General features: G+C 41.0%; 1 protein-coding gene across 6 annotated transcripts in view; it reads left to right on the top strand.

The window, feature by feature from the left end:
* scrib (scribble planar cell polarity protein) overlaps positions 1 to 24,478 on the top strand; it is a 1,177,936-nt gene that overhangs the window by 1,097,450 nt on the left and 56,008 nt on the right. For all 6 annotated transcript variants that reach the window (XM_090386364.1, XM_090386369.1, XM_090386366.1 and 3 more), the window contains one exon: positions 18,024 to 18,090. In XM_090386364.1, coding sequence (XP_090242490.1) covers positions 18,024 to 18,090 — 67 coding nt within the window. The remainder of the gene's footprint in view (positions 1 to 18,023; positions 18,091 to 24,478) is intronic.

Here is a 24,478-nt window from a genome sequence, read left to right on the forward strand (position 1 = left end):
TTTTTTGCGAAGAGTTAACTTTATTGTTACAGTGAAGCTTGGGACCAGACAAGCACATGAAACTTGAGACAGCCTAAAAGTTCACATGAAACTTGAGACAGCCTAAAAGTTCACATGAAACTTAAGACAGCCTAAAAGTTCACATGAATTTACAAATAGCCCAAGACTATTTGTAACTTCATACAAACTTTTATATGCTGGCCATTTCTTAAGAATTATTTCAGTGAACACTGCAAACCCATGGCGGAATTCTATCAAAATCCTTCAGCATACACAGCACAATAACAAATGTTATAGCATTTATTATTACACTAGACTTAGACTAGTAAACCTCACAGAAGGCTTCAGAGATTGCACAGTGACCTGTACGTTGAAGACCTCTGTTATGCAATATTTGTCACAAATCACTGACATTATGAGATATTTCATATACTATTCCTTTCTTTTTAATGGCTATTCTTTGTCTCTTCATAAATGAATGTTCCAACGTCAGAAATAGTTCTTTAGTTCTTAGAAATGCTAAAAAAGGAAATACTAAATACTAAGGTTCAGTTAATTTATGTTTGTTTGAAGGACTATCTATAGTAACATTTCTAAATCAGTGGACCATGAATAACTAATGTTGACAGTGTTTATGAAAAGGGACAGGTTAGCCATGATAACCTGTCCCTTTTCATGAAGAGGTTGCAAAAAAGAATGAGTCTAAAGATTCAGATTCTTTTATTATTGGTTCCAACCTCACTTCATCCTTGTAATGATTCTGTTTGTCATCATGTCTGAACAAGAAACATTGTAATCCATTGTATCCAATAAAAATACTTATCCTTGAAGAACTGCTTACAGTAATTTTTTTCTGGTATTTCCTGGGTAATTTCCAGCTTCCTGGACCATAACTTAGCACAACATTTCTGGCTTTTTCTTAAGAATAACAAGTTAACTTTACTGACAGTAACAGTAAGCTGATATATTGGAGGTTTTCTCTCCAATTAAAAATGGAAAGTATCTATTTTTAACACAGTTTACCATTGCTTCAAAAGATAAATTAAGCTTTCTGTGAAGCTTAATTTAGCTTACATAGTCCAGCTGTTGCATAAAGTTGTTTGCACTGGTTCCAATTTTTCTTTTTGTTATCAGTTGATCCAGTATTATATGTTCTTAATTGTAGTAAAGATTTAAGCAACACTTAAAGATTTAAGTGTTGCTTAAATCCTTTTCCCTGCTAGCAGGGAAAAGGAGGTGATTGTCCCTATGTATAAGGCAATGGTCAGGATTATTGACAATGAAATTTACATAATACTAATAAAAGTATAAACTAAAAATTAATTAGAAAAGAAACAATGAATTAAAGGTTATACATATAAATTATATAACAAAGAAGAATACAATTATATCATAGTAAAAAAACTAAATAATGTTTATTCTTCTTGATTTTCTTATTGAAAAATTATTGACAATTTCAGAAATATTAAAACTGAAAATATCTCTTTCAGTACTAATAAAACTCAAATTTGTTAACCTTTCTTGCATCGTTGTTGATCTTATATAGACCTAGGGCAAGAATGAGCTGCACTTTAAGCAGATTAGCTCCTTAAAATTCCATTCATAAATAGAATAAACAAATGATTCCTGCGCAATTTCCTAGAAAGGTACTGTGAACAGTGTTCAGTGTTTCTGGAAATTTTTTGACGAAGAAAATACAGCCAGGTAAAAAAGCTGGAGTCCACCTGGACCTCGTGTAAATATTGAAAGGTTAATTTATATAGTAAATTTTAGAGTAGACAAGCATTACGCACATATCAACAAAAGTTCAGTGACATGTTCATATTCAGAAAAATATGACTTATTTAAAATTTTCTTCATGTGTGTATGTAAGTTTCAGGTTTTCAGGCGCCCCTTGAAAGTTGGTGTCCGGGCAAAGTGCACCCTGGGCACCATTGTTTCGAGGGACCCTGGTGCAGACAAAGAATTTTGAGCTCCTGGGAACACAAGTTTTTTGGAAAATTTTGCCATCTTTTTGACTTAACATATTAAATTGTGTTCAATAAATAATTGAATAGTCTTAATCACATTAGTTAGCTTATTTTAAAATTTACCTAGATATATTGTAAATTATGTCTTAATATTCATAGAGATTTTGTGTTGGTGATTTGGTGCAAATATCATGGCATGTAACTACTAGTGTAATGCATGGTAGTGGAATTATAATCTTTTAACTGTGATAAATAAGCAGCATTTTTTTTTTTTTTTTTGTTTTGTTTATAGCTAAGTAATTTTACTTTTAGTAAGGCTATAACTAGTTCAAAACTCTATGAATGACAGATGGCATAGCATATAACATAAACTTGATAGTGTAAGACGTATTATTGCATTTAGGTATATATTGGCTTAGTGTAGCTATGGCAAATTAAATTAATCATTCAAAACAGAAATCTTATATACCCCAAGAGTCCAGCATCCAGGCAGGAATGCTCCATCACTTCCGACGACACAGACATGATAGAGAGCTCCAAAGGTTGTCATACACACAATACATACACTCATGAGAAACACATATAAACATTCTCAAACTCGTGAACTTGAACCATTCATTCCATGAAATATAGACGGTTATACATTAATAAAACACATTTATACACATAATACAAAGAAATTTACTTGGATATTTCTTTTAGCAAATGTCAATATCTAACTTATATATTCTCACTGGGTGAAAAACACATTCTAATAGCACAGTCTCACTTATTAGTCTATCAGTAAATGTGACCATCATGTAAGCACACTGGTCTAACTGGTCAGACTATGACAACTCCCCCACCTAAGTAGGTGAGGGAGTTGCCATAGTCTGGGAAGTCATAGCATGGTTGCTTCTCCCAGTCTCAAAAACATTTAGAGCAAACTCAGAGAAGGCCATGTAATATGTTTCAGTTGAGATGAGCGGTTGCTCATCTCCACAATTTATAGGTCCATTCTTGGATATAAATCCATATCTTTTGGGATGGTAATTGGGGAAGTCTTAAGACATAGTCCCAATCCTTGTCAGTTCCACAAATACATTTAGATCCTGGGTTGATACCCAGCCGGCACAAGTGTCTGTTCCCACCTACTCTGCCACTGCTGGTAGAGTGCGGTAGATATTCTTTTTCTTTGTTGTTTGATATTAGTCTCAAGGTTTATAGTAATCCCTAAGGTGGTAGTTGAGATTAGCTTTGAGTCTGTAGTTGAGTCCTCTTTTAATTATTTCTGAGTACAGTGGTAGCACCGTTGCCAGGACCTGCAGAGCAAGAGTACTGACAGTGCAGCATGCCCTTGTGTTGGTAATCCTCTGTATAGAATCTTATTTTCTTTTATTCTTATCTAAAGTGGCTCTATAGTACCATATGCACCATAGGGAATAGAGCAAACTTAGCAGTCACTGACTTTTTTTTCCTGACTTTTTTGGCCAAGTGCACAAGATGCAAATAGAAAGTTAACTTATTGTCAAATATTATACCTGTATGTTTCATTTCTGCTAAGGCTGTTGGTTTACTTGCTATTTTAATCTGTGGATGTCAGTTCGGGGTAATCTTTTAACAGAATTGATTTGGTTTTACTGCTGGATGTTGCTAGGTTGTGTATACTTCCCCATTGCTGGAGGGTACTGATTGCTAAATTGGCATGTTGTTCTAAAACAGCCTAGGTGTTGGTCTTGAAAAGCAAAACAAGGACATCAGCAAAGGTGATCCTGTCAGTTGGGCCAATATCTATCCCTAGGAATTCATCCAGTACCAGGTCCCAGAAACAGGATCCAGGTCCGGGCACTGAGCCCTGGAGCATACAGGAAAGACAGTGTATAGCACCAGGGGGTCCCCCAACTCTGCAATTGGTATTCTGTGACGTGTACAGAACTCTGTAAAGGCCAGATGGTGTCAGTGTTTGTGAAGTGTTGTTATGCTGTTCATCTGGCCACTTAGTCTAGGGATCTGTGGAAGCCACAAACCCCTAGTTATTGTCCTTTGCCACAGGGAGGCTGGCCAGTTAGCAGGAAGAAATAGACTCTAGCAGGGTGAACCCTGGGGTTGCCTGGGCTATCAAGGGAGGACCCAGAAAAAAAGAGGGCTCATCCAGTTTGGGGGGGGGGTATTAAAAGATGGGCTGGATTTGCCCACCACGTGAGAAGGGGAAGGGAAAGTGTGGGATTCTACCTATGGAGAGGAAAAGTTATAGGGAAAGGCATCCCTAGAGTAGTGAAGGGGAGGCAGGAGGGGGAAATAATAGGAGATGGATGCAGGTGGAAACATCCATCCAGAGAGAAATGGAGGTAGAGTGGGGAAGGGGAGTAAAGGTCACGGATAAAACTCACGAGGTCACCACATGAACACCGAGCTCCCACATCATGATGGAAGACATCTGCAGCATTCCAGACACGAGAAACTGACATCCTGGTCATGGAAATGCATGGCCAATAGGATAAAGTGTAAAGTGTGTTTAGGGTCATACGGCACCAGGAGTTTTCTCCATCTCTGTGTAGTTTACATTGTGGGTGAACCAGTTGACTGGAAAAGCCAGAGATTTAAAAGTGTGTGGCCTTTGTATATGTGCAATGCCTTATACCATTGTTCTTCTGATTGTTTAGCCACCACACCTCTACTGAGGCCCGACATTGCCCCACTTTTGCCCCGTGGTGGCAGACCAGGTATCCACTAGTATATAGTTCACTCTGTCGGGTCCTGCCACCTAATTTCCTGAGATTTCAGTGGCTAGGGCCTAAAAAAAAAAAAAAAAAAAAAAAAAAATTTATGATCATGTACGTGTCACGGGAAGCGCTAGGAGAAGTTCAAAATGTTCGGTGAAATTAATTTAGATTGGTGACTTTAGATTGTGTGGGGTGTGTTCACGTTGCTGTCAGATAGAGTGGGGAGAAGGCTGAAGGCCTGGCAATTCCAGTGTACAGCGGGGCATGCCCATACACCAGAGGGAAGAAATAGGGTGGCAAGGAAGGGAGGGGACAGTTTTCTGTCCCCTCCCCACCAGGAAGAGGTGAAACAGTGAGCCAGGCAAGGGAGCCAGCTCAGATCGCCAGTGTCACCTGTATGCAGGGATGGGAGCAGACAAAGCCGCAGGGTCAGGTCTGCTACGTCCAGGAGAAATTGAAGCCCGGCAGAGGCGATCCAATGTTGATTTGGCCAAGAACAATCACGTCTAGGCAGGTCTTGGTCTTAATAGGGAATGTCACACCTGAGACCCAACCCTTGTCCTTGGGTTATTGCTCAGGACTGATGTGGATCAGTCACTTTCATTGGGTACCAATTGTGAGGTAACATTCAGAGATTCCTGGACATATTCAGTTTTCTGCATCAGTCCATTTGTCATCCATGTAGATTGGGCAAAATGTCATAGTTGGGAGTCACTCGTGGGATTGTTGTCCCATCCATAGGTCAGTGTTCTGGGAAGTGGAGTTTTGTCACTTCTTGGAAGAGTCCTGCATGATGTCCTCCATTTTGTCCTGCATGATGGATCAAGCAGTCAAACCAGATGTCTAGTTGGGGTCTCTGGGAAGCTGTATTTGGCATGTCTATTCGAGGTTTGCAGGCAGAGGAATCGTCAATCATCTGGCATACAGGTTCTGGGCACACTTGGTGAGTGCTATATATGAGGCTTTGTCTTCCAGTAAGTAGTGTTCCTGGTTTTTGGTGTTGAGGCACATTTGGGTGATTAATTGAACATGAAGATCTTCATAAAGTTTGCAGTCATTCATCTAGGAGAAATGTCCGCATAACTTCCCCTTTTGTGGAGGTCATCCAGCGCTGCTGCCATATTGATCGCAAATAGATCTGGAGTCTTTTCTTCTCCACTGTCCGATTTTCATTTGGGTCTGTATCCTGGAAGGTAGTTGGATTTCTGCATCCAAGCTGTTGTAACATGGCTAGACGAACTACTTCAAGATCAAGGGGAGAGGATCCCAGTACTTGCAGGGCATGAGAAGATACGGTGCTGCACGCTCTGGTGAGGGTTAATAAAATCGGTTGGTGAATTATGTTCAGTAGCCGAAGATTTAAAGCAGTAGAGGCCTTATGGTGCCAGACACCAGAAGCATATGCAATTGCAGGGATGATGGCTGCTTTGTAAAGAATTGCTAGCGTTCGTCTTTTCAACCCCAGTCGCGGTGGGTAAACCTGGCAACATGGTAGCGTAGTTTTTCATTTTCTTCTGGACGTATTTTAAGTGGGGGTGTAAATGATAAATTTTGGTTCAGCATGACTCCTAGGTACTTGAATTCTGTGGCCAACTTGATCATTCTGTTGTAGATCTTTATCTGCGGTGGCCTGGTAGGAGTTAGATATCCCTTTAGTAGGATAAATTGTGTTTTGGTGGCAGAGATATTAAAGTGATGACTTTCGTCCACTCTCTTAGTGTGAAAAGAGCTGAGTTGGCAAGGGTTTCCAGTTGTGCTCTTGAATCATCAAAGACGGTTAGGGAGAGATCATCTGTGTATGCAAGTGCTTGCAAACCTCCCAGTTCCAGGGAGAGGAACTCATCCAGCACTTAGTTCCATACGAGGGGACCCAGTACAGAGCCCTGAGGGCAGCCCCTGTGTACCTGGTACTCAACCTTGCAGTAGGGAGCCTGCACCAGGACCCTCCTATTGTTCAGGTAGCTCTGAATGCATCCATATAGGTTTGTTGGCAAGTTGGCCACTCTTAGTCTTGTGAGGACACTCTGTCACCCTCACCAGAGGGCATCGAACGCCTCCACAAAGTCCACAGAGATTAGAAGAAGGTACTTTGTTGGCAGTTTTCCGTGGCATTCATGATATTATCTAGTACATCGAGAGTGGATTTCCCCAGTTTGGATCCAAATTGTTTGTCTGTTGTTAAATTTTCTGTGGTGTAATGTGCTTTGTGCCTCTGTCTAAGAATTTGTTCCAGGACTTTGCTGAGTACAGACAGGAGGGCTATAGGTTGGTAGGACTCCAGTATATGTGGCTGCTTTGATGGGTTTTTATGATTAATTTTATGCTGGCTACCTTCCAATCCATGGGGAACCAGCCCTGACAAAGACAGTGGCTATATAAGTCTAACAGCAAGTTCGGGGCATACTCGGCCACCTTTTTTACCAGTTCTGGTTCAAGCATGTCCAGTCCCAGCATTCTTTTGTTTTTTATTTTTTGTACGGCAGTTTGTAAATCTTGCTGAGTGAATGGTTGTTCCACTCGGACCGATTGGTAGGTTTTGTTGGTATGGCACAGCTGTTGCTGTTGAGGAGTGTTGTCCTCTTCAATCCACCTTTTGAAGTGGTATTGAGAATGTTGTTGGTGGTGTCATGCCAGTTGTTGGTCATGGTGCCTTGTGGGGTGATGGCAAAGGGTGTGACCTCTTCCCCTCGGTAACTTGTTTGTGGTTGTTTTATATATGATGCTCTATGGGTCTGTATTGCTGACTGTGGAAACCAGATGTTCCCAGGACAGTTTCTTCCGCTGCCTGATCATCACACTGTAGTTATTCCTGGTTTCCCTGTATTGTTGTCTGACAGGTTCAACCTCAGAAGGAGGCCAGGACCATCTGACTCTTTGGAAGTCAGGTCTTTTCCTGTTCATATCTCTCCTAAGTAGATCAAGTTCCTGCGACCACCACAGCACAAGTGCCTGGCCGGGGGGACACTTCTCCGGATCAACTGGTCCGCTGCTTGTTGGATGGCATTAGTGACAGCACAATGGTGTTGATTGGGGGTTTGGTTTTGGAGGTTATTAGAAGACAGGTTCTCTGTGTTCCTAATTATGGCTTCTTGAAAGTTGTTCCAGTTGACCTTGTCAATGGCATATCTGTTGAGTTTGTTGCTGTTTGTTGTAGCCTGGTGAAGCGATCTGTGCATTGTTAAAGGTGATATCCCTGTGGTCTGAGGAGGTCCAGTCTTCCTACACCATCCAATCATTTAAGTCCCCAGCGGCGCCTCCGTAGCCAGGTGGGAAGGAGCAGCAGTGCGTAGCACACGCTTCTTGATTTAGACCGGGGTTCGAGCCCGTCACCACCAAATACGGAGGATGCGGAAAGGTCAGGGAATGACCACCGCATATCCCCGGAGCAATATGGCCTTAGTTGCTAATGCTCCTAAAAACCAAATAACAAACAAACAAACAAACAAGTGCCCAGCAAGGGATCTGGTGGCCATTGTTCAATCCAGAGTGGCCTCCCAGAGAGTGAAACTAAATGTGGGAAGATTTTTTGGTCGGTTTAGGACAACAAAGCTGCTGTTAGCCAGCAATTCCTCTACATGTTGGCCATTCCTGGTTCCTCGACGTTCAGGAGTCTCACTGTGCCACAGTGGCGAATAACAGTTTAGGTCCACAGATGCGAGGATCCTGGAACCCACAAGTTCTGTTTGTACTTGATTTAGGTATTGGATGGCTGGTTAGATGTCTGCTTCTGGGCAGCAGTACAGAGAGATGATATATAGCTCTCCCAATGGAGTAACAATGTGAGCACAGGTGTGTTATTCTTGTCATGGTTATGTTGGGATTTCTGACAGTCACCACAGCCTGGGGGAAGGGCCTCCCTCTACATGAACAATTTTGTAGCTGAGTGGGTAACCCCAGACAGCACCCGTGCAGGTGTAGGGCTCCTGCAGCAGGAGGATGTCCAGGTTCTCTTCTTCAGCCTTTTGTCTAATTTGACCAGCTACAGCAATATCCCGCTGCGCATTCACTTGAAGAAATTTGATACAGCTGTTATTGTACCTTTTAGGGAGAATTCCCATAATTTATTCTTATTTGTTGTGCACTTCTTGCTTTTACGTATACTGGGCATTTGTTGTCTCGAACAGAGTGCGTGTGGAGAAGCTTTTGCCACTTGCAGTTTGTGCAACCTGGTTCTTTTCCTTTGTTCAGGCAGTTTGCATAGTTATGCCCCTTCTCGGCACAGTGTCCGCAGGTTGATTCCTGTTGGGGACCACGTGTGGGTGGTGTGGCTGAATCAGCAACACCGAAAGCATTTTGGCACTGCAATGTGTTCCCCCAAAAGCAGTGGGAGCTCCAGCATATGTAGATCCTTTCTTGTTTTGTGATAACTCTCCACACTTCAGGGGGTCACGCCGACCACCCAGTTGGTTGAGCTGCCACTCCTGGTCCTGTTTTGATGTTTGGGCACTACTAAACTTTTGTAATCTCTGTTGAGGAAGTCTTGTTGTAGATTTCTTTACAGATTGTCTCTGGAGTCAGATCTGGATCTATGCCAAATATGATGACTGAGGAGACTTTTTCTTTAGGAGGTTCAGCAATGAGTCTGAGTGTAGGGATCTTGGTGTTGTTGATATCAAGTTAGTGTCTTCTTTATTTTTTCCGTTTCAGTTATCACCCCAGTGTTTCTAATCTTCTTTATGGATTGGATTCTGTTTTAAATTCCTGTGTTAGGGAGTCGATAACCTTTTTTTTGACTTCTTCACTTGTTTTGAGTTTATCTGAGTTGGGCGGTTTGAGTAGCACAAGATGTGGAGTGGGGAGCAGCGTCTTCCTAGATGCTGATTTTGTGGTTGTAGTGGTCGTAGTATCGGCAGTAATGGCACCTTTATGCCTCAGCACTTCAGAATATGTCAGGGTGCACTATGGCATTTGACTTGCCCCACATTCAATGTAAGCATGGAGTCGAGTAGTGGCTCGCTCACTTTAAAGGTACTGGTCATGTAGTATTGCTTCCACCTTGTGGAAAATTGTCACAGTGTGGGATCTAAGTCCGGAGGACATTCTGTTTGAATTCTCCTTAAATATATTTTCTAGTGCTGTTTTAAGGAAGAGAGTCTTCTCGTAAACAGTTCCCTCTGGTAGGGCAGGGTCAAGGGGTGAGTCCTGCTGTTTGTCCTCATTGGTGTGCTTTCGCAGCGAAGTAGCTTCTGGCTGCTCCCTGTTCTCCATCTTGGAGCGCATTTCCCGTTCAGGTATTGGGACAATTTCTTTGCAGTTTTTATGCTTACTTACTTACTTATGTCCTCCCCTTCTTCCTGTAGGTCAATGATGACAGGGTCATCTTTCCGCCTCTGCAACTGGTTATCGCCATTTTTACCTTGTTTTCCTTACATTCTTAGTGTAATCCGGTCAATCGAGAACAGTTCAGATTATCGGGGTTAGACCTCTATGTCAAGATTGGTCTTTGGGAACGTTGACGAATGGTGTTTGCCACAAGGCCATGGTGTAATTTGGGCGTTTCCAACGAGTTTTGGGCTATCCCCCACTAACACTTCGGAGGGGGTGAAACAGCCAAGTATAAAAATACCCCTAGATTTTTTTTTCCTACGGGGTTCCCCTTATCTGCAAAGATGATGGTCTCATCAGATTTGCTGTAATATGCTTCAGAGCATAGATGCGTTCTCACCATGGAAAGTGTATGGCTGGGGAGTGAGAAACAAAAATCATTTCTTTGGTTGAAATTGCACAGAATTTGGTAGGAAAGGTTGGGACACATTCCCGGTTCAAAGTTACTATTGCAGCATGTTGAAGCACTTCCCCAGTCTCAAGGGCCAGATCTTAGTGCGGCGGCCGCATTATACTGGAGAACTTCTTTATTCTCCCTCCTCGAGCCACATGGTGACCATGCAAGTCTCACAAACAAAGGAAAATAGAGAATAACGCTAGTATCTGGCTAATTTCCCTAAAAGGAACCAAAAGTTTCTCACCTAGGCACTCCTCAGATGACTATTTTCAGGTGGAAACACAATTTAGAATTTTAACTGCAAATTAAACACATATTTTAAACATTTTTACGGAGCTTAGTTATGTACATCCAAATGCAAAGGCAGCCATATTGGCTTTTCGGCCAACAGGATAAGTGTAAAGCGTGTTTGGTGTCAAGCGGTACCAGGGGTTTCCCTCATCTTTGCATTGCCTGCATTGTGATGGGTGTGCCAGTTTGCCGGAAATGCCAGAGATTTAAAAGTGTATGGATATTGTACATGTGCAGTGTTGTGTACCATTGTTCATCTGTTCATTTAGCCGCTGGACCCCTGCTGAGGCCCAACGTTGCCCCACGGAGGCAGACCAGGTACACCATATTATTTATTCTGGCAGATCCTGCCACTAATTTCCTGAGTGGCTAGGACCTAAAGGGGGGGGGGATTCATTATTTAATTAGTTTTATTTCGATTGCAAAGGGTAATGTCGCTTGAATAGGAAAGGCCTAGAATATGGGTGGAAGTTAATTTGAACGTATTTAAATTTAGGTGTGTGGGGCATTCGCTTTCATTAAGATGGGGGGAAGAAGACTGGAGGGAAAAGACAGAAATATGGGGACAATAGAGAAGGCACCCCCAAGGAAGTTAGTGGGGCAGGCCCCATGTCCCACCAGGAAGGAAAAGGGGTTGGCGAGGAGGAGATGGAAAAGACCTCCCATCCCATCCCCCACCCCACTGGGGAGAGGAAATGAAAGTGGCCAGGCAAGGTGCCTGGTCCAGATCGCCAGGTGGTGTGTTGGCAACAAGATGCTATGGGATCATGGATAGAGCTAATGCGGGGGGGGTTTCTTCACTCAAATTAAGCTCCGCCAGGATGTTGAGGCATGGGACAGAATCCTGTCCAGGTTTGCTTGTCGCAGTCTATGTTTTTCTTTCTTTCCTTCAAAGCATTTCTCTCTTACTTCTTTCCTTGCACTTTATTCTTTCCCTTTTCCTTTCTTTTCTTATTCTCTCCTCTGGTTCTTGTAGTGTATTGTCTCTTAAGAGTCTCTGGGTTTGGAGGATTTGGACTGATCGTTGTGGGCTTATAGACTTGCTGAGAAGCCATGTCGGTAGCTTTGTGAGGTGTCAGTCTGTGGTTCTGTGGTCATGGAAGAATTTTTGTCTTGAAAAGAGCTCCTGTGCGAAGAATATGAAGGCACGGTAGTGTTTCATTTTGCAACACGAGCTGTTCCTGGTTCCTGAGTGTGAACTGAGTCATTGTCATGAGGATGCAGTGCAGGTCCTCATAGGTAGGACATTCGTTTATGAGGTGGTCCCAGGTTTCTTCCTCTCTGCAGTGAATCTGAGAGGCCAAAGTTGTAGAGTTTCCTCCTGAAGGACCCATGTCCCGTAAGGAGAAAGGTGGTATGGAGGCCTGGAGCGAACCATGCAGGCTGGCTTGGGTATATCCAATGTACATCTTGGAAGAATTTCCGTGTTATGGCTCCTTTAGGGGAGTCGGACCATCGGGCCTGTCAGGCCTGCAACAGGTGTGTAACTAGACGCCTCTTTTTAGCACTTGTGTTGATTGTTGGATTGGTGGTGAAGCCAATGCAGGTGGCCACCCTCCCGTTGGACGGTTCATAAAGCAGTCCACGGTGCACAATTTCCAGGTCCAGGGGAAGGGATCCAACGAGGACCTAGAGTGCATGGGTGCTAACCGTACAACATGCTCTGGAAATAATCAGGAGGATAGAGCACTGTATGGTGTCTAGTTTTCTCCTGTTTGCCCTTGTAGAAAAGGGAGAGTGTCCTCTTCTTCAAGCCCCAGTCCCTTCTGGTAACTCTGGAAATCATAGCAGAGTAACTCCTGATTTTGGTATATAGGTAATTGAGATGTAGGGTGAAAGAACATGTCATTCATCCCCACATCTCAATTATGTACGTACCAAAAATACTCGTCTATGATTTCCAGAGTTACCAGAAGGGACTGGGGCTTGAAGAAGAGGACACTCTCCCTTTTCTACAAGGCTATTTTCATCCCGGCTCTGTCATATGCCGCAGGTGTGTAGTGCAACAAAGCAATCACTGCAATAAACAGGAGAAAACTAGTGCTCTATCCAGGATAGTGAAACTCCTGGCTATGGCTTGCAGAATATACTGCTGGATCCCTATTATCATATATGTATATAGGAGGGGGGGTTTGTCAGCATAGCCTACTATAAGATTCATTCAGCTGATCTCCCCCTATTCCTTTCCCAGATAATCAGTAGTACTTGCTATTCACACCAGTCAGGTAGGAGGCACAGTAATCTGAAATAGACGGCTTTGATTAGTCCATTATTTATACAGGGTTCCTCTAGATCTGACTTCCCCTATAGTCCCATGCTGCTGAGGTGACAGCAGTCAGTTTGGTGCCCGATCAGCCAGTTATCCCATGCTGTGGCAGCATCAGCATCCTAAACCTGATAGTGTCAGCACTTCATACCTTTAGAGCTGTCAGGTCCTATGTTTAGTCAGGGTTGCTCTGCCAGCTGGGGCGCCTCCGTAGCCAGGTGGGAAGGAGCAGCAGTGCGTAGCACACACTTCTTGATTAGACCGGGGTTCGAGACCGTCACCACCAAATACGGAGGATGCGGAAAGGTCAAGGAATGACCACCGCATATCCCGGAGCAATATGGCCTTAGTTGCTAATGCTCCTAAAAACCAAATAACTAACTAACTAACTAACTAACAATCTGCCAGCTGAGTTACCCTGAATTCATCCCACTATGAGATAATTAAGAAATACTGTTCAAGGCTTAGGACTAAATGGATGTCAGATGAACTGATGAGAAGAGAAGAAAATTGCATGAGATGCATATAAATTATTAGGTAATCCAGAAGCCTGTGGTAGATGTAAACTAATCTATAATCAAATCACAAAGGAGGTTAAGCAAGCTAAAGAAGATAACAAGAATATTCTGTCTAAGAATGCAAAGAACAGCAGCAAAGACTTCTATGCTTGTATTAACAAATCACATCACAGGGGTCAAATCACATTGGACCACTTGATGTGTGTGGTTTTTTGTTGATGATCTGCTCTGGTAGCTGACAAATTGAATAGGTATTTTGCATTCGACATTCACACAACAGGTAATCTACATTCACACAACAGGAATTCTTTAGTGAGAGGGATAACAGAAGTTTATCTAACTCTAATGTAGAGGCAAATGATTTTGTGATAATTGAAAGGAGAGTGGAAGAGAAATTGTTGAAGATAAAAATAAAAGACACCTCGGGGAGAGCTATATCTAATTATATTAAAGGAAGTAAGCAAGGCCTAAACCAGAATTACAAGAGTATTCTTGGACACAGGGGACATCCCTGTAGACTGGAGATGTATGAATGTAGACTCAAATTACAAAGAGAATCAAAAGGTGACATGAGTTATTAAGAACCTGTTAGCTTAACATCTTTTCCATGGAAAATAATGAATGGAGTGCAAAAAATAATTTTGATATCATATATTTGGATTTCTGGAAAGCTTTTAATACATAAATGACTGCTGTAAAAATTTGAGGTTATCAGTGGGCTGTTCTTCATGAACCAGTGTTATTAGTGTAGTCTCCCAGGGTTCAGCAACAGTCAATATCTGTTGTTTTTAATATTTAATAATGATATTAGTAAAGATAATAGTAATGGAGGCATGTGGTGCAAGAAAGCAAGCTTATGAGCTTTTGTAGCATCAGCACAAAAAAAAAAAAAAAAAAAAAAAAAACCAATTTCACACATCCATTCCCTCTAAATGTTTGTCTAGTTCCTCCTTGAATTTATTTAAGCTGTCAACTTCTGCAACGACAGATGGAAGTTTGTTCCAGCAATTAACCGCTCACTGGCTAAAGGCAAATTTCCGCACATCTATTCTACAACTCTTTCCTCAATTTGAATTTCTGCTCCCTCAGGTTCGTAATCTGAGCAAGCGGAAGAACCCCATCAGAATTCAGCATGCTCAACCCATTTAAGGCCTTAATAGACCTTAATCAGATCACCTCGCAGGTGCTTAGTCTCCAGCAGCTGCAATTTACAGAACTTAAGCTTTTCTTGGTAAGAGGACCCCTTTGTTCTGTTCACCAATCTTGTTGACCTTCTCTGTATAAGTGCAAGCAACTCTACATCCTTCCTAAAATGAGGCCTCCACACCTATTGCAGTACTCAAGGCATGGCCTGACCATTGACTTATACAAAGGGATAATCACCTCTTTTTCCTTACTAGCAAAATACCTGTATATCATTGAAAATACCCCACGACCTGCTCTGGCAGCCTGTCTGCATTTCTCAGAAAACTTCATATCTGACTGCACAATTACTCCCAGATCTTTTTCATTTTCTACCACCCTAAGTGTAGTACCACACGGTTGGTACATTTCTCTAGGGTTATTTCTACCCATAAGCAGTACTTTGCATTTGTCAACATTAAACTTCAGTTGCCACTTCTTAGTCCATCTGCCCAAATTTTCTAGATCCCGTTGCAGTAACACACTGCCATTACTGTCATTAACAACCTGCAACCTTTATATCATCTGCAAACTTCAATATTAAGCCTGATATATCTTCATCAATATCATTGATAAATATACAAAAACAACAGTGGGCCAAACAGTGTTTGGCTAGAATTTACAATGTCCATTGATTACCAATCTCTGTCTTCTTCCTTCTCCCACTCAACCACCCTTTTATCCATTTTAGCACCTTACCCTTAATACCATACCCCCTCCAGTCTTCCATGCACAACAGTGTCAAAAGCTTTCCTGAAATCCAAGTATATGGTATCAAAATTATTTTTTGCATCCGGTTCCTTTGTAACCACATCATAGTATCCAGTCAAATTTGTCAGACAAGACTTTCCCTTAACAAACCTATGCTGTGTCTGAATTATTGCTGCAGTCTTGTCTAGATGATCCTGCAGTTCATCTTTAACCAGTGACTCCATTATTTTCCCCCGGAACAGAAGTTAAACTAACTGGTCTGTTATTACTAGGGTCACCCTTAGATCGCCTTTGTGAATTGGGAATACATTTCCACATCTCCGGTCTGTGGAGACTTCCCCTGAGTCCAAGGATGCTCTCATAATTATGGCTAAGGGTTTGCTTACTACCCTTGCTGCCTCCTTTAATATAACTGGATAGATCTCATCCACCCCTGGTGCTTTTTTCTGTTTATCTTTAACAATTCCTCCTCCACTTTCCTCTCAGTTATTACAAAATCATCTAGCTCACTACCAGAGTTCAATTCACCTCTAGCATTCCCCTCCCTAAATAACTCCTCATGTGTGAATGTGGATGCAAAATATTCATTTAGTTTCTTAGCCAACTGAGCAGAATCATCAACAGTTGAACCATCAATATCCAGTGGACCAATCTGATTCATCCCTTTCCTTCTGGAATTTACATAGGTAAAGAACTCTTTGCTGTTTTTCTTTGCATCCTTTGCCAAAGATTTCTCATAATCTGCCTTTGTGATTTGGTTACAGACCAGCTTATATCTATCATAGGCTTCCATGTCACCCATTAATTTATATGTATCCCATGCATTTTTCTTCTCTACCATATGTCTCATTAGTTCATTTCACATTCATTTAGGCCTAAACCTTGAACAATATTTCTTAGTTGGTATGTAAAGCCTAGTAGCTTCCAAGTTTAATTCTTTGAATGCTTCCCATTTAGAATTTGCTGTTGGTAACATCATCACTTGGTCCCACTGTACAGAATTTAAAAACAGTCTAAGACCACTGTAGTCACCTCTACGAAAGCAAAAACCCTTCCCTTTACTCCTGATGCTAGTTACATCTTTAAGTAAATCCCACCTCAGTACACTGTGATCACTAACACCTAGTGGTTCATTTATCTGACAATTCTTAATGCATAAATAAAATCACCTGATAACCAGATCAAGAGTATTACTCTCTCTGGTTGCTTCTCCAACATGTTGCTGTAGAAAACAATCACCTTCCAATTAAATGTTCAACAAACATGTAAATAGAATTATTTATTCAATTTTTTTATCTCACTGCTGAGGAAAATTACAAAAGTGTGCAGTTACAAAAATTTTATTGTAATGTTGTGGAAACAGTTGCGATGCTTGTACCTATTAAACCAGCCATTGCTTGCCACGAACTTTGCTTGGGATTTTCCAATAGTATTAATAGCTTTTCCATCTTCAATATAGCACCAGAATGCTGTTTTGATCTTAAATGCGTTGAACCTTTAACATGTTCTTTTATACGCACCCTGTCCTTTAAATTAGTATTCACTGTTGAAGCAGCGAGACCGAATTCCTGTGCAATAGATGACAAACTTTGTCCTGCTTCTTACTTCTTAATCATTTTCATCTTCATTTCTAAATCAATTTTGTTTCGTTTCCTAGCACTGCCACCACTTGCACTTTCCATCGGTCGCTTTCCCTTCATCATTGTGATAAATAAAAAAAACAATGTGTTATTGGGTTCACATTACGATATTTTCACAATACCTCCATTTATTTCTGCAGGATGCAAAATACGTTTCTGTATTTTTTTTTCAGTTTGCACCGTCCAGCAAAAACTTACATAAAGTTGAATTTACGTAATTCAGTATTACATAAGTCGGGGAGTGCCTGTAAATTGATACTCAGTTTAGGGCATTTACTGTGTAGTGTGGCTATCAATGATTTACCAAAGGAAGAAACCAGATTGTACTCCTGACATCTAAATTGTTTCCAAGAAAATAGTTAAATATCTAAAATATCTGAGTGTTTCAATTCTTTTGACTTCCTTCAGGAAAAGTTTTTCAAAACACACATGGCTAACTTTTCTTTTATAAAGGCCAACAAAATCAGTTACTGCATTTTGTTTCCTGTATTTATAACCACATTTATTTGCAAATCAATGTTTGTTCGTTTGTTATTTGGTTTTTAGGAGCATTAGCAACTAAGGCCCATATTGCTCCGGGGATATGCGGTGGTCATTCCCTGACCTCTCCACATCCTCCGTATTTGGTGGTCACGAGCTCGAACCCCGGTCTAATCAAGAAGCGTGTGCTATGCACTGCTGCTCCTGGCTCTGGAGGCACCCCCTATCAATGTGAACATCTTACAGACTAGGATATACTCTATGTAGCCCATCTGCTATTGCTATACAAACTGGTACACTATGACTACTGCAATAGATGTGTTAAAAAGTTATACCAGATTCTTAACAACCAGCCATATATCCATATATTCACAAGCATTGACATATTGATATAAAATTTTATGTTCAGAATTTTTTGCCCTCCCTTGCTGTTGAATGTTATATGTGTTGAATTGATTTCTGACTCGCATGAATATCTTAAGTTTTTTTATTGTGCAATAACTAACAGTTAATAAGATAATGTAAATTATTAATATTGCAGATTGAAACAACCACCGAGAAAATTATGTCTTTGGAATTTAGAGGACAGAATGGCTCAGCAGAAAATGGTAATTTTTTATTATTTTATAGATTAATAAATTGAAATTATCTGTGTGAACTGTGACCTTTTATTTTTTATACCCAATAATCCTTAAGCAATGTGGTTGGTATGTGACCTTGCTTAAGGTTCTATCCAGTAACTGCATGATTTGCATAATTCTTAATGCATGAAGGATCATGCCTTAAGAATCTGCATATAAAAAACCACTAGGTGACAGTGATCACAATGTATTAATGTGGGATTTACTTAAAGACATAACTGCTTTCAAGGGTAAAGGGACTGATTTTGTTTTCATAAGGGTGACTGCAGTGGTCTCAGACAGTTTTTAAATTCTACACAATGGAATCAACTGGCATAGTTACCAACAGCAAATTCTAAATGTGAAGCATTTGGGGACGTTATTTTATACCAAGAGATACAGTTCAAAGCATGGATCTAAATGGATGTCGCTTAAACTGATGAGACTCGTGGCAGTGAAGGAAAATACATAGGATTCATATAAATTATCAGGTGATACAAATGCATACAGCAGATATAAACTAGTCTACAATTAAGTCACAAAAGTGGTTAGGCAGGCTAAGGCAGATTATACAAAGTTTCTGACAAAGAATGAAAAAAAAAAAAAAAAAAAAGATTTCTGATTTCTTTTCTGCTTTTCTTTGCATTTTGAAGGGGTTTAATCATATTGGTCCACTAGATAGAATGGATTAACTGTTGGTGATCCTGCTCTGGTTGTAGACAAATTGAATGGGTGATATATTGCATCTAAATTCACACATGAGGAATTTTCAGGGATGGGCATGCCAAAAATAAGTCAAATCCCAGCAGCAGGGAGCCAAATGATTTTTTGACAACTGAGAGAAAAGTGTAAGAGAAATTACTGAAGCTAAACACAAAAAATAGGTACCTTTTTTATGGTTTAACTTTCAGTGGAGAATGAAAAAGAACTGGAAGTAATTATGCAATCAGATATGAAAATCTCTGAGCAGTGCCGACAGGCTACCTGACAGCTTGTGGTGTTTTTGTCAGTGATATGCAGAAATTTTGCCAATAGGGATAAAGAGGTGATTATCCCATTGTATAAGATAATAGTTAGATCACATTTTGAGTATTGCATACAGGTCTGCAAACCTCATTTGAAGAAGGATGTGGACCTGTTTTAACGAATTCGGAGAAAAGAACAAGATTGGTGAGTGGAGCAAAAGGGAAGGTTACAGTTTTGCAAATTAAACATGTGGAAACTAGGCACCTGTGAAATCTGATTGAGGTGTTAAGGCTTTGAATGGATTGAGTAAGCTCAGTGCCAATGAAATCCTTCCTCTTGCTTACACTACACATGATGGAACATAAATTCAAAATTGAGAATGTATGGTTACAGGTCAGGTGTGCAGAAATTTTCCTTTGGCTGATTGTTGGAACAAACTTTCGTCTGATATTTGTAGAGGTGAGTAGTTTAAATAAATTCAGGGAAGAATTAGGTAAATTGTTGGTGGGCGGGTGTAAGAATGGACAGACGAAGACTAAATGCACAAGGCATAAATAATATGTTATGGGTTAAAATTAACTATATAATATCGGTGTAAATACACCATAGTTTCCCCATAAGTTTAACTACATAACTAGTGTAACGGCATCGTTTGATTTTTTTATCTCATATTGTGGTTACCTTCACAACAAGATACCAGATATTGCACTACTTCGAATAAATAATGCTTCTCTAGTAGAGGAGACTACTGTTATTTATTCTCAGTGGGCGGCACCACCACCACCACCACCCAGACGTGTTTTGGAGCTTGTTGGCTCAGTCATCGGTGGGCCAGCAGGTACCTTGATAAGGCAGATATGCCGCCACGGTTGCAAAGTTAATTCCACAACATGAGAGATGCCAAATGGTGAAGGTAATGATAAAATGTTAAAGACTAAATGGACAAGGCATAATACGTTATGGGTTAAAATTAACTATATAATATCGGTGTAAATACACCATAGTTTCCTCATAAGTTTAACTACATAAGTAGTGTAACGGCATCGTTTGATTTAAACAATGCCTAATCAAAAGATGCCGTTACACTACTTGTGTAGTTCAACTAATATGAAAACTATGGTGTATTTACACTGAAATTATATAGTTAATTTTAACCCATTACATATTATGCCTTGTGCAATTAGCCTTCAACATATTGCACCTCCGTAGTCAGGTGGGCAGGAGCAGCAGTGCACAGCACACGCTTCTTGATTAGACCGGGGTTCGAGCCCATGACCACTAAATACGGAGGATGCGGAAAGGTCAGGGAATGACCACCGCATATCCCCGGAGCAATATGGCCTTAGTTGCTAATGCTCCTAAAAACCAAATAACCAAATAACAAACAAACAAAACTTCAACATATTATCATTATCTTCACCATTTGGCATTTCATATTGTGGAATTAACTTCGCAACCCTGGTGGCATGTCTGCATTATCAGGGTACCTGCCCGCTCAACAATGAGTGAGCCAACAAGCTCTGAAATGCATCTGGGTGGTGGTGGTGGTGGTGGTGCCCACTGAGAATAAATAACAGTAGTCTCCTTTACTAGATAAGCATTATTTATTCAAAGTAGTGCAATACCTGGTATCTCATTGTTGAAGGTAGCCACAATATAAGATAAAAATCAAACGATGCCGTTACACTACTTATGTAGTTAAACTTATGGGGAAACTATGGTGTATTTACACCAATATTATACAGTGGACACACGAAATTGGAAGTGGTTGTTTTTCCCCTCCCCTGATGCCGTATAACTTGTTTTCTTGCATCATTTGCCAATATTACTATTGCTACTACTAATAATAATAATATACCAACCACTTTGAAGTTGCCACCTTTAGGTTTTCTGACTGTTACTCGTGGAATTATAGACCTGTGAGCTTAACTTCTGTTCCAGGAAAATTAATGGAGGCACTGGTTAAAGAAGCACTGCAGGATCATTTAGACAAGACTTCGGTTATAGCTCGGACACAGCATGGTTTTGTTAAGGGGAAGTCTTACCTGACCAATTTGATTGGATACTATGATGCAATCACAAAAGAACTGGATGCAGGGAATAACTTTGATATTATATACTTGGATCTTAGAAAGGCTTTTGATACTGTTGCACTTGGAAGACTTCTACACAAATTGGAGCAGTGTGACATTGGAGGCAAATTGCCGCTATGGATAAAGGGGTGGTTGAGGGGGAGAAGACAGAGAGTGGTAATCAATGGACACTGCTCATCGTGGACTAATGTTATTAGTGGAGTCCCTCAGGGCTCAGTGTTTGGTCCATTATTGTTTTCTGTATTTATAAATGATATTGATGATGGTATATCAAGCTTAATGTCCAAGTTTGCAGACGATACAAAGGTTGGCAGGGATGTCAAGGACACTACTGACACTATGCTGCTGCAACAGGATCTGGAAAGGTTGAGCAGATGGGCTGAGAGGTGGCAAATGAAGTTTAACATTGACAAATGTAAAGTACTACACATGGAAAACAGCAACCCCAGAGCAACGTATCAACTGTGTGGTACTACACTGACAGTGGTAGAGAATGAAAGGGACTTGGGGGTGGTTGTGCAGGCGGATATGAAGTTCTCTGAGCAGTGCAGACGGGCTGCAAGAGTAGCTCATGGAGTATTGTCAGTGATATACAGGAATTTTTCCAGCAGGGATAAGGAGGTGATTATTCCCTTGTATAAGGCAATGGTAAGGCCACACCTAGAGTACTGTATACAGGTCTGGAGGCCTCATTTCAAAAAGGATGTAGAGCTGCTGGAACGAGTACAGAGAAGGGCAACAAGATTAGTGAATGGAACAAAGGGGTGCTCTTACGAAGAAAGGCTTAAGTTTTGCAAATTACAGTGTCTGGAGACTAGGCACCAGCGAGGTGATCTGATAGAGGTGTATAAAGCCTTGAATGGTTTGAGCATGCTCAATGCTGATGGGATTCTTCCACTAGCTCAGAATAATCACCTGAGAGGGCATAAATTCAAATTGAGGAAGGACGGATGTAGGATAGACGTGCGGAAGTTTGCCTTTAGCCAGCGGGTGGTTGGTTGGTAGAACATAGTTCCATCCCTTGTCGTGGAGGTTAATAGCCTAAATAGGTTTAAGGCTCAGCTGGACAGGTATTTTGAACGAACAGAGGGGTGAAGTGGAAGTGGGTTTTTTTTTTTTTTTTTTTTGCTGATGCTGCATAAGCTTGCTTTCTTGCATCAAATGCCTGTACTAATGCTAATGCTCCCAAACATGCTTTGGAATGAGTGTCTTTTTAATAAGCTCCATAATCAATAGAAATAAGGTTTACCAAATTAACTGCATAAGTGAACATGGAGAATAACATTTACCCATACTGTTAACTATTTTCCTTATTATTTATTATTTTGCTTCTGTTAAAATATAAAACAATAAATGCCCAATAAACCTTTATGTAACTCTCTTACATTAATTGTTATTCTAATTTGATGACAGTTTTATATCATATAACTTTAACTAAGCCACTTTTATAACATAGTCCAAGTATATTCTTTATTTAACCAGCCTCAAAAAAAAAAAAATTCTCTTCTCTGTTTTTTTCTCTAATCATGTAGTGGTGCTCACATGAATGTAGCTTGATGTTCACATTTGCTATTCCATGATTTGGAATAAGTGAGCATACTTATATGTTATTCAATGAAAAGCAAACCACAAGCATAAAATAACAATTATGAACTTATCAAACAGAGGTTGCATTAAATTAACAAGATAAATACCGTCCATTCAAAACATTATGACCACCTCTGTGTTTTAGAAATCGGCCATTCCTCCCCTTCTGGTGGCACACATGCGTCACAGTGAGCAATATATATATATATACAAACATTTGTGGCATATGGTCCATATGAAACACATGATTGACTTGGGCAAGGGGTGTGATTTGACAGACTTTGAAAATGGTATGATTGTCAGGTACCAGTTGAAGGGTGGCAGTATTATGAAAACTGCATCTCTTGTGGGCTGTTCAGAATGCTAGTTAGTTATTTGGAGCATTAGCAACTAAGACCATATTGTTGCGGGATATGCGGTGGTCATTCCCTGACCTTTCTGCATCCTCCATATTTGGTGGTGACGGGCTTGAACCCTGGTCTAATCAAGAAGCGTGTGCTACGCACTGCTGCTCCTTCCCACCTGGCTACTGTGGGCACCTGTGTTCAGAATGCAGCAGTCACCAGGCAAATGGCAGGCATTCACTCCTCGTTGTTGGTCATACTGAATGTAGGTTTTGCCACCTTGTGCAAGCCAATAGATGGAAAACAGTAGAATGGCTGACCAGGGACTTTAACTAGGCGATGACCATCATTGTTTTCAAGGCCAATCCATTGAATACTCTTCCTCTGTATGGACCAGTAGAGTAGATGCCAGTCAAAGTTCCCATGCTCGTGGCCACCTATCACCAACAACACCTAAAGTTTGCAACTGAAAGGCTTCGTTGGACCATAAAGTTGCCTTTTTTGATGAATCACATTTAGCATTAGCATTAGCATTTAGCATTAGTAGAGGCATTTGATGCAAGAAAGCAAGCTTATGCAGCATCAGCCAAAAAAAAAAAAAAAAAAACCCACTTCCACTTCACCCCTCTGTTCGTTCAAAATACCTGTCCAGCTGAGCCTTAAACTTATTTAGGCTATCAACCTCCACGACAAGGGATGGAAGTCTGTTCCACCAACCAACCACCCGCTGGCTAAAGGCAAATTTCCGCACGTCTATCCTACATCTGTCTTTCCTCAATTTGAATTTATGCCCTCTCAGGTGATTTTTCTGAGCTAGAGGAAGAATCCCATCAGCATTGAGCATGCTCAAACCATTCAAGGCTTTATACACCTCTATCAGATCACCTCGCTGGTGCCTAGTCTCCAGACACTGTAATTTGCAAAACTTAAGCCTTTCTTCGTAAGAGCACCCCTTTGTTCCATTCACTAATCTTGTTGCCCTTCTCTGTACTCGTTCCAGCAGCTCTACATCCTTCTTGAAATGAGGCCTCCAGACCTGTATACAGTACTCTAGGTGTGGCCTGACCATTGCCTTATACAAGGGAATAATCACTTCCTTATCCCTGCTGGAAAAATTCCTGTATATCATTGACAATACTCCATGAGCTACTCTTGCAGCCCGTCTGCACTGCTCAGAGAACTTCATATCTGCCTGCACAACCACCCCCAAGTCCCTTTCATTCTCTACCACTGTCAGTGTAGTACCACAGAGTTTGATACGTTGCTCTGGGGTTGCTGTTTCCCATGTGTAGTACTTTACATTTGTCAATGTTTAACTTCATTTGCCACCTCTCAGCCCATCTGCTCAACCTTTCCAGATCCTGTTGCAGCAGCATAGTGTCAGTA

Source organism: Mastigoproctus giganteus, chromosome 12 (genome assembly GCF_048544385.1).
Source record: "Mastigoproctus giganteus isolate SK-2022 chromosome 12, ASM4854438v1, whole genome shotgun sequence".
Taxonomy (NCBI): Eukaryota; Metazoa; Arthropoda; class Arachnida; order Uropygi; family Thelyphonidae; genus Mastigoproctus; species Mastigoproctus giganteus.